A 10,758-nucleotide genomic window follows, 5' to 3' on the forward strand; every position below is an offset into this window, starting at 1 on the left:
TAGATAAGCTTAAATAATAAACCTGCAGGCTACTTAATACAGCTTTGATGAGCACCAGCTTTTTCGCTTTATTGAGAATCTTCGATTTTCATAAGTTGAGCTTCTTTTTCACTTTGTCTATAATTGGCTTTCAAGTCTTGACCAATCTCGGATTAGCTCCTAAAGAAATTTTAAGGTATCTGACTCGCAAAGTAGCTTCATTGCACATTAACAAACTGCACATACTTCGAACCCACTGATGTTCACAATTGATTGGGATCAAACTGGATTTATCGAAATTGATGCTTAACCCCAACATCAACTCGAAACATCGTAGGAGCTTCTTGTAGTTCTTAATAGTCTCCTCATCTGGCAGACAGAACAACATAGTGTCATCGGCAAACTGGAGATGTGACAATTCTATATTGGCTCTCCCAACAAATAAAGGAGATATCCGGCCATTTCTAACTGCCTCTCTAAACATTCTATATAGGACATCAACAATAAGTACAAACTATAATGGAGATAGGGAATCATCTTGTCTCAGACCTTTTTCCATCTTAAACGATTTTGTTGGTGAACCATTTATCAACACCGACATAGAAATTGTGGTTACAGACTCCATAACTCACTCTCTCCATCTTCTCCCAAAACCCATTTTCTGCAGAACAATATCCACAAAGTTCCACTTAACTCTATCGTAAACCTTTTGAAAGTCCAGTTTGATTATTGCAGCTTCTTTTTTTCTCATTTTAAGCTAATGTATCGTTTCACATGCAATAAGAGTCTTATCATATATTTTTCGATCTTTGATAAATGCACTATGAGTCTCTCCAATTAGGTTTAGCATAACTGATGTCATCCTCCTAACCAATACTTTAGAAATCACCTTATACATATAACTAATTATACTAATTGGTTGAAAATCTTTTATCTCCAGCCCCAATGAATCTAACTTGTAAATTAACTAGTATTCATTTTAAATTTGATCATATTTGCAAAATTTATGAGATACATATACTGCTGTATGATCGATCAAGTTTATTCCATTGAAATCTGTTAAAGCCAAACTTGAGTTAATAATCCTTTGACACAAAAAGATGCAAAATTCAAGAATTGAAATTCGATTCTTTAAGTTTTTTATTTTTATTATATGAACAAATTATTTTAATAATTAAGTTTAATTAAAGCTGATTTTTTTGGTGTAAAAAAGGATGTCTTTTTATATGTGTAAAAATACATATACTATTAGTAGTAACTAGGGTATGTTTCTGTATCAAGTTTTTTATTTAAAAAATAAATAAAAATATATAATAATTATTACTATAAATATTTTACAAAGTTATAATTAAAATTTTAAAATTTAATATTTTTAATGTTAAAAATAATTAGTATTTGTCTTAATCAATTTAGGTTAGTTGAGTAGTCATTTTATTAATCTGTTTAAATAAGCATCAGGATTTAAATTCTATCTTGTATGTATAGCAACCCATTAGCTAATGACAGCCTTTAAATTGAGTTTTAATATGTGGTAGATTAGGATTTGCCTTGCCAAGTTTGAAAGAAATAAAATTTTGTATTTTTATATTAGAAATAGAATTTGATATTTATCCTAATAAAATTAAATAATTGATTAGTTATAATTAATGTATTTAAATAAATAAAACAAATTAAATAAAAATATTTTAAAAAATTAATTAAATTATTTAGTTGATATAAATAATTAGTATAATTAATTTGATTTGATTTATTAAATTTTAAAAAATAAATCAAAAAATAATTTATTAAATTAATTAATTGATATAATTAATTTATTATAATTAATTGAATTTAATAAATTAAAAAAAATAAATAAAAAAACACTCTTTTATAAGACAATATTTTTTTTAACTAAATTAATCTATATTTATTGTATTTAATTATAATAAATAACAAATCATCTATTTTAATATATACCTTATAAGGATGTTATGTTTCTAATAAAGTAAACTCACCTTTTTATTGTATTCACTACTAATACCTCACATTAAATTAAGTTGAATTGGTTTATTGGTTAGTTTATTAGTCTGTTTATATAAGTGTTGAAAGTTCGAATTTTAATTTGTGTATGCAGCAATCTATTAGCCAATAACAAACTCTTAAATAAAGTTCAATACTACAACAAATTAAATTAGTCTTTAACATGCTGAACCGAAGAATACCGTAAAAAAAAAATCCCATTATTATATTCGTCTATCAGTTTCATCACGTAGAATTATACTGTAGTAATTTTATAGACAGACAAATTCTATCTCTTAATAAAACACTTATCATACGGTTACAGTATACATTATATTTTTATACATGTAGAATGGCATCTTTTTTTATACAGTAGAATTTGCCTCAATTATATTGATCTAATAACTTAAAGATTAATAACAAAAATTTTTTGTTAAAAAAAAGAATTTAAAAAATTAAAATAGAAGTATAAAAAAATTAATTAAACTTAATTATAAAAATAACTTATTCACTTAATATTTTCATATATAATTTTTATGTATGTGGAACAAATTGGACAGTTATGAATTGATATATTTCACAATCTAATTGTAAATTAGTCTAAATATTCATTAATTTCTTTTGTTTATGTGGTTGGCGTGTTTATCCTTACTAAAATAATTGAATTCATCACATCACAGCATTGCAAATACACTATCATCAATAATGATTTTGTTATATAATACAAATGGCAGTTTCAGGAGGCAACTCAGGCCTATATGACTGAGACTAAATGGTTGAATAACACGTATATACCAACAATAACAGAGTACATACAGATATCAACATTAACATCTGGTTATCCATTCCACATGACAAGTTCTTACATTGGCATAGGAGATATTGCTATAGAAGACATCTTCAAATGGGTAACAAGTAAACCTAAAATTGTTATAGCTTCCACAATTGTTTGCAGGTTCATGGATGACATAGTCTCTAGTGAGGTATATTTTATGTGCAATATACAAAACACAACATAAAAGTTCAATTACAAAAATTAATCACCAAATTAGTTATTCGTTTAAAATATATATTAAAATATAAAATATACATTAAAAATAAATTAATATATATATATATATATATAAAAAATAATATTAGAAAGATAATAATTTAAAATTATCTTATTTAACTTAATATCTAAAATTTTATATGTAACTTTTATAATTACATATATATATTTAAAATTATCCATTTATTTTAACAATAATTAAGAAATGTAAAATAATAATAAAAATGTATACTGTTTTAAATTTGTTTTTATTGCCTTCTAAATATTAATTTTTGTTATACAACAATATATAGTGCTGATGACTTTTGTGTGCATATTGTATTTTTGAAAATTCAATTTCATATTATAAGTATAACTGATTTTAATGAATAATTTTTTTGAATGTTTTTTTTTATTCTTTAATCATGTAAAAATGATTTTAAAAATTAAAATCTCATTATATTAAACAGTTTGAACAAGAAAGAGAACATATTGTCCCACTCTTAGAATGCTATATGAGAGAATATGATATATCTAAAGAAGAAGCCATTCAAGAATTACAAAAGGGAGTTACAGAGGCTTGGAAGAATATAAATGAGGAATGCCTCAAGCCAATCAAAGTTCCAGTGATGGTTCTAATGCGTATTGTCAACATGGCACGATTTATTGATGTGATGTACAAAGATGAAGATTGCTACACTCATGCTAAAGAGAAAATGAAGGAATGCATCAAGCTTTGCTTGTCGATCCGGTGCCAATAAAATGGGAGGAGAATTTTCTTATTTAATATATTATCCTTTGAATTATCCAGTTATTTACACTTAGAGATTGTATGAATAAAATTTACAACCTTTTGCTGGTTAAGAAATACTATAATATAACACTTATTGTGTGGTTGGCCTGTTATCTATAGAGTATAGACTAAAATCCTGTGTGGTTGGCCTGTTATCTATAGAGTATAGACTAAAATCCTCTGTTTTACTAGTCACTACTTTGTCAATAAAACAAAAAAAGAGCAAATTTAATATTAAACATTTTGGTTGTAAAGAATTTTTATTTTTTATAAATTCTTGAAAATTATTATCATCAAATATATTAGTCTCTTTGTTATTTTAAAGAAACTAATTTATCTTATAATAATTTTTTAAAAATTTAATTATCTTATAATAAAATTCGTTAAGAATTTATTTATTTATAATTAAAATATGATTGAAGATGAAAAAAAACTAGTCTAATAATTCTTGAAAATTTTTAATGAATTAAAAATTATTAAAAATTAAAATTTTCCATCCGAAAGATTTCGGTTTAGTTTGATAAAATTTTTGAAAAGGTTTTAAAAAACACAAACTCTCTATTTTGTATTTAGTAAATTAACAAAATTATGTACTTATACTTTTAAAGATAAAAATACTTTTAAAGGTATTTAAGGTAAAATTAAAAAAAAATAACGTGTATTTATCAAAATTAAAAAATTTAATATAATTTTATATATTAATTAATATTTAAATTTAATTTTTATATTAATTTTTATTATAATATTTTTAAATTTTAAACAATATTTTATTAAATATATTTATTATTAATGATACTTATTAAAAATTATTTTTAATTTAATTTATTAAAAATAAATATTAAACATTATGAAACTAAGCCTCTCCCTCTAAAGACTTGGGGTGGAACAAACTGCATCCAAAAGAAAGTTTAAAGGATCAATATTTTTGTTAAAATTTGATCAATATTTAATTAATAAAAAATAATTTTATATTATTAAATATAATTTTAAATCATTAAAAATATTGATAATATTTAATTGATAATTATAAATTATAAAATTTGCTGTTTCCTACCATCTTTATCCAAAAAAACATATGTCCGAGCTGCAACTAAAGAGTATAGAGACGTGTACGTGGAAGCACCCAAGTCACCATTTTCCCTCCTTTCTTCTTTCCCATACCATGTGGTCCATAATTCTCTTACCTTCCTCTCCACAACCTTCACCTTCCAAACAACATCTATTGCTCTTTGCTGTACATCACACTGTTCCCTCTCGCAACAATTTCCGGTTCCCAAACGGTAACTAACTAACTAACAAACAAACACACGCACCTGAAATCCAAGAATCATGAGTAGCGCCGCGGCGGCAACAACCGCTAACACTGCTCTCTACTCAAACACTAGATTCTCTTCGGAGCTTCTAGCACCTTCCATCAACGCCTTCTCCAAAACGCATTTCAGCACGTGCTCTAATTCTCTGAGACCGAAGAGGAACACTCGGTTGATTCTAGCTCCACGGGCTTCTCCTCCTTCCGATTCCGCCAAGAGCACCGAAGACAGCGGCAAAAGAAAAAGGAGAAAGAAAAGTGACGACGGCAACGGCGGCGACGGCGAAGAAGGCGAGGATGATGATAACAGATTGCAACTTAGCCTTGACGACGTGAATCCGGTGGGACTGGGAAGGAAGTCGCGGCAGATTTTCGATGAGGTTTGGAGGAAATTCTCGGGGTTAGGACAGATTTCCAGGACAAGTCGTACGGACGATGAAGAAACCCTGTTCATAAGGGAGGGGCCGATGTGCGAGTTCGTTATTCCCGGTGCACAGAACACTACTGTTCTTGTTGTTGGTGCCACAAGTCGCATAGGCCGCATTGTGGTCCGTAAGCTCATGATCAGAGGTTACCTTGTCAAGGTGCATTGTTTCTCAATCTTTTCCACTTAGAGTCATGTTATGTGTATATATTAGGATTGTTAGGATGTGTAAATTCACCGTGCAGTTGTTTTTCGTGTTGATAGTTGAGAATGGTCACGGTTTTTAACTATCCAACTTCACAACTGCATGGAAGTCTGTGTTAGTAATGATGTGAAGTAGGGAGATCATTCAGCACAATGTTTGTTTATGCATGTAAAGCTGCCTTCCATGGGCATCCAATTATGTCATATATATATATATATAAGGTTAATGCTCACTTTGGTCCCGCTAGGAATGCGCTTCAGTCATTTGGTCTATGTAGGCTTTGATGGGTCAAAATAGTCTCTGTATCTAGCAACATGAGTCGAATTAGTCTTTTGAAGATCTCTCAAGGACTAATGTAACTCATGTTAAGAGACTAATTTGACTCATGTTGCTAGATACAGAGACTATTTTGACCAATCAAAGCCTACATAGACCAAAATGACTGAAGCGTATTCCTACAAGAACCAAAGTGAGCATTAACCTGGAATGTATATTTGACTACATGAGATGAGTCCCACACACCTGTCGAATGGTAGAAAAGGTGTGTTGGCTTGGTGTGGATGACAAAGGTGAGTACGTATAATATATCTCTAGCTCATACAATCTGCTATCTAACGTTATCCATTACATTCAGTGAGTGCTAGTGATGTATGATATATGTATTGAGCCAAAACGAACAAACAGATAACAGGTGGCAATATTTGTGTTTGTATATATGTATAATATGAGGGCAAAACAAGGAAAATGTGGAACAATATCTATAAAATCACACACTCATGTGGAACATCATTGCTGATAATTGCTTTTAGATTTTGTCTGACATAAATTGGTCTACTTTGATTTGATTTGGCCTATTTTTTGGTCTTGCTCTGCTTCATGACTTCAGTTAATTCTTTTTCTGCATTAAAGGCTTTGGTAAGGAAAGCAGATCAGGAGGTAGTGGACATGCTCCCAAGGTCGGTTGAGATAGTGATTGGGGATGTTGGCGATCCGGCAACCCTCAAGGCTGCTGTAGAAGGCTGTAATAAAATAATCTATTGTGCTACTGCCCGCTCTACCATTACAGGTGATCTCTTCAGAGTTGATCATCTAGGAGTTTATAATCTCTGTAAAGCATTTCAGGTGTGACTCAATTCCTTAAAATCTCTTCCCTTATGCCAAGGTGTTGCCTGTATGCAAGCATGTCTTCTCTACTGTGGTTTATTTATCAGTGCTTATATTTGATTTTCAGGATTACAACAATAAATTGGCCCAGTTGCGTGCTGGTAAAAGCAGTAAAAGCAAGCTTGTGATTACCAAATTCAAATCTCCGTCTTCATTGGATGGATGGGAAGTTCGACAAGGAACTTACTTCCAGGATGTAGTTGCCACAAAATATGATGGAGGGATGGATGCTAAGTTTGAGTTCACTGAGAATGGAGAGGCTGTTTTCTCAGGTATGGTGGATCTTAATGAATAATTTTAGCTGGGATTTTTGGCTGCATTGCTTACAAGAGAAGATTCATACGCTACTACTTTTAGTGTAAACAGGGAGTCCAAAAATTCTCCTTTGAGTTTTGACCCTATATATTCTTTTGTTGTTACTTTTAGGGTATGTCTTCACTAGAGGAGGATTTGTGGAACTGTCCAAAAAGCTTTCTCTACCTCTAGGTTCCACTCTTGACAGGTACTGGACACCAAATAAATAATTATTTTGTTTTGTGTTTCTGAAGATATAAACTTATATCTTGATTTATGTATAATGAGTCAAAATCTGTCATGTTGTTAGATATGAGGGTCTGGTTCTTTCTGTTGGTGGAAATGGAAGATCCTATGTATTAATTCTCGAGGCTGGTCCATTGGCGGATCCAAGTCAGAGCAAGTTATATTTTGCAAGAATTAGTACAAAAGTCGGATTTTGTAGGGTAACAATCATTGCCTTCTAATGAAGTTATGGTCCATTGATTCTACATTTTTTTTATTAACCTGCTTTGAATTCTAAGTCATGATAGGTAAAGTTATAGCTTTTGTTTACTATCTTTATTTATGTGGCAGGTTAGAGTACCATTTTCATCATTCCGGCCTGTGCAACCAGACGATCCACCATTGGACCCTTTCCTTATACATACATTGACTATACGCTTTGAGCCTAGAAGACAGGTTTCCTTTTGGCAAGAGCAATTTTAATTTACACATGTTGACTGCATCTTTTCATGTAGATAGATTTACAATCCCTTTCTTGTGCATATATTATGATTCCTTCTCTTGTACTTACACTGACAAATCACAATCTTGTTCATTACATTATTGGACAAAAAGCATGATATTGTCCCAAAACTAAATAAATTCTACAACCTTTTTCTATAGATGAAGAAATTTTTTAGACGGAGAAGAAAATACAAAGATTTTTTGGATGGGGTTAAGATTGTTACATTGTGAACCTAACTCTCTCCCCAAAAGCTAGAAGCTAGTTTAGAGAAAGACTAATGCTGTGAGAAACCACAAGGCAACAAACAAGAGAAATGAAGAAAGCTTCTAGCTTTCCCTCCTTTCTTTTTTAATTCTATTTTATTCCTGGTCTGTCTTTTTACCATGTTAATTTTTGTTTGTTCAAAGTAGGTAATATTTTCACCCATTGCTCATTTTATATTCATTATTGTTTCAGAAGCCTGTCGAAGTAAATGCTGAAACGAAACAGGATTTGAGAAGTTTTAAGCTTATATTGGAATATATAAAAGCCTTGCCTGTAAGTGTTGAACTACAGTTTATTCTTCATTATATAGCATGAACAATAATGTTGATTTGTGTGCATGTCTAATGTTCAATGTATGCTAATTGTAAAGCTTGTTTATTTGTAGATTCCGATGGTAGAGCTTATTCGTATTATTTATTACTTCTTGCTTGAGATGAATGAACCGGATAAATGATGTCCAAATTTCTTTTTCTTGTTATATTCGTGGGCAAGGATGCCAGCAACAGTATGGGTCTTAGTCTTAGCAGTTAATGTTATCAAAGCCTCGAATTTTCTGTCTTTCGCAATATGGAACTTTTGTATGGTGCTCTCAAAAATTCACTTCTCTCTTACACACTCGCTCCCTCACTGACACGAGTGCACATGCGCCCAATTGTATGTTTCACATTAGTTGCATGAGTTTATACCGATCCTAATCAAATAATTGTTCTGTGCATGGTATCATGCTATTGTCTGTTGTCATGTTAGCTATGTGAAAAATTCTTGCACAGCATAAATGTCATTGTTTGAAAGCAGAAAAACCAGCAAGCTGAATGTGCTTAATAAGGCATCTTGATGATATATATTCGGCATTAACAGTGATTATTCCTTTTTGTGTGGTGTTAATCTTTTGTTTGTGTGTTACACTGCAGACTGGGCAAGAAACCGATTTTGTTCTAGTTTCATGTTCGGGATTAGGAATTGAACCTTCTAGACGGGAGCAGGTTCTTAAAGCCAAGAGGGTTAGCTCCATCCCTTGAGTATTTGTTGGGATTTATTTGAGACTTTCTTCTTCTCTATTTATATTTTAATTATTTAGTTATATATCCTGGGTGAGGACTTATACCTGATTATGGAGCACTGTTGAATGTGTCCAGGCAGGGGAAGACTCCTTAAGAAGATCTGGTCTTGGATACACAATAGTTCGTCCCGGACCCCTCGAGGTGAACTCTATGTTGCAAATTGGAGGATATAGTTGTTAAGCTTACCAAATGGCTTCTGGGTTTCTAGCATATGCTTAATTGTATCATTGGAAACACTATAAGTGTCTTAGGAGTTAGAACTGAAGTTAGGTAAAGAAACAAATTGAAATTAAAGAATTGAAGACGAAATGGTCTATTTATAGGCATTTAAACAAAAAGTGTAATGTTGAAAGATGTTCGGCATATTCATTCAGTTTGTGGAGTCATAATCGTAGTTTTCTGTTCTGTTCTTGTTGTCTAACATTCAGATTCTCTGACAGGAGGAGCCTGGTGGGCAGCGTGCTCTAATATTTGACCAAGGAAATAGAATATCTCAGGTCTGTGTATTCTATTAAATATCAGATACAAGTATTTTTCTGAGTTTATTTTTCGTTTTCCAATGCATAAGCCTATACCTTTTCCAATGCATATCCAGGGCATCAGCTGCGCCGATGTGGCTGATATATGTGTGAAAGCACTACATGATTCATCAGCTAGAAACAAAAGTTTTGATGTGAGTATAACACTATATGCTAAAAAGAATAAGAATAGGCTTAAGCCAAAAGAAACTAAACTGAAGTCTTAACCTTGCCTAGGTTTGTTATGAGTATGTTGCTGAGCAAGGGAAGGAGCTGTATGAGCTGGTAAGTGAACAATGGTTAATATCATGTGTGTTGGAAAGAAATATAATGAGAAAAAAAAAGTACTTCTTTATGATCTGGTATGCATTCATGCAAACTCATCCCTTTTTTTAATTTGTGTTTGCTTAGGTTGCACACTTGCCTGACAAAGCAAATAACTATCTCACTCCAGCACTTTCTGTCTTGGAGAAGAATACCTAATCACCTCCAGTTGAATACAAAATACTTTAGGTTATGTTTTGCCTGGGGATAAAGAGTGGATTGAAAATCTTTGTGGATGAGTTCTACGTGTAATTTTTATAAATTACACTCTCATTCATGAACATTGTTATACCATTTTAACTCCTCCAACCAAACATAGCCTGAAAGCTAGATTTTAATGTATATGTGTATGTTCATATTCTACCCAAAATTTAATCTTTTTTCCTATAGTCAATAGATGAAATGCATTATGCAAACAAAAGCATGGATATGTAGAGCCTTGTTTGATAAGATGTACAGACTGAGTTCTTGGATCATTGGATGTAATTCTTGTAACAGCTTCTGAAGTAAAGGGAAAAATCAAAACTGCGAAAACCTTGCTAAAAGGCATCCCGTCTCGATTATTGTTGGTTAACCCTTTTTAATAATATAATCTCTTGAATGAGCACTAGGATCACGAACAAATGGAAGTAAGAGAGGGCTATGCTAGAGGATAAGCTTGTGAA

At 31.3% G+C, this 10,758-nt stretch overlaps 1 protein-coding gene and 1 pseudogene across 1 annotated transcript; both read left to right on the forward strand.

Annotated features, from left to right (window-relative positions):
* Nucleotides 1-2,735: 2,735 nt before the first annotated feature.
* Nucleotides 2,736-3,768, forward strand: LOC110262420 (sesquiterpene synthase pseudogene; annotated as a pseudogene).
* A 1,092-nt stretch (nucleotides 3,769-4,860) lies between these two features.
* HCF173 (high chlorophyll fluorescence phenotype 173) lies at nucleotides 4,861-10,638 on the forward strand. Its single transcript, XM_016314554.3, has 13 exons — nucleotides 4,861-5,693; nucleotides 6,648-6,860; nucleotides 6,970-7,174; nucleotides 7,329-7,404; nucleotides 7,507-7,642; nucleotides 7,773-7,877; nucleotides 8,383-8,463; nucleotides 9,102-9,191; nucleotides 9,327-9,392; nucleotides 9,692-9,748; nucleotides 9,847-9,924; nucleotides 10,007-10,054; nucleotides 10,181-10,638. The coding sequence occupies exons 1-13, from the start codon at nucleotides 5,130-5,132 to the stop codon at nucleotides 10,250-10,252; spliced, it is 1,791 nt and encodes a 596-aa protein (XP_016170040.1). The 5' UTR covers nucleotides 4,861-5,129; the 3' UTR covers nucleotides 10,253-10,638.
* The last annotated feature ends 120 nt before the right edge of the window (nucleotides 10,639-10,758 follow it).

The sequence above is a fragment of the Arachis ipaensis genome, chromosome B8 (assembly GCF_059453495.1).
Source record: "Arachis ipaensis isolate K30076 ecotype BB chromosome B8, ASM5945349v1, whole genome shotgun sequence".
NCBI lineage: Eukaryota > Viridiplantae > Streptophyta > Magnoliopsida > Fabales > Fabaceae > Arachis > Arachis ipaensis.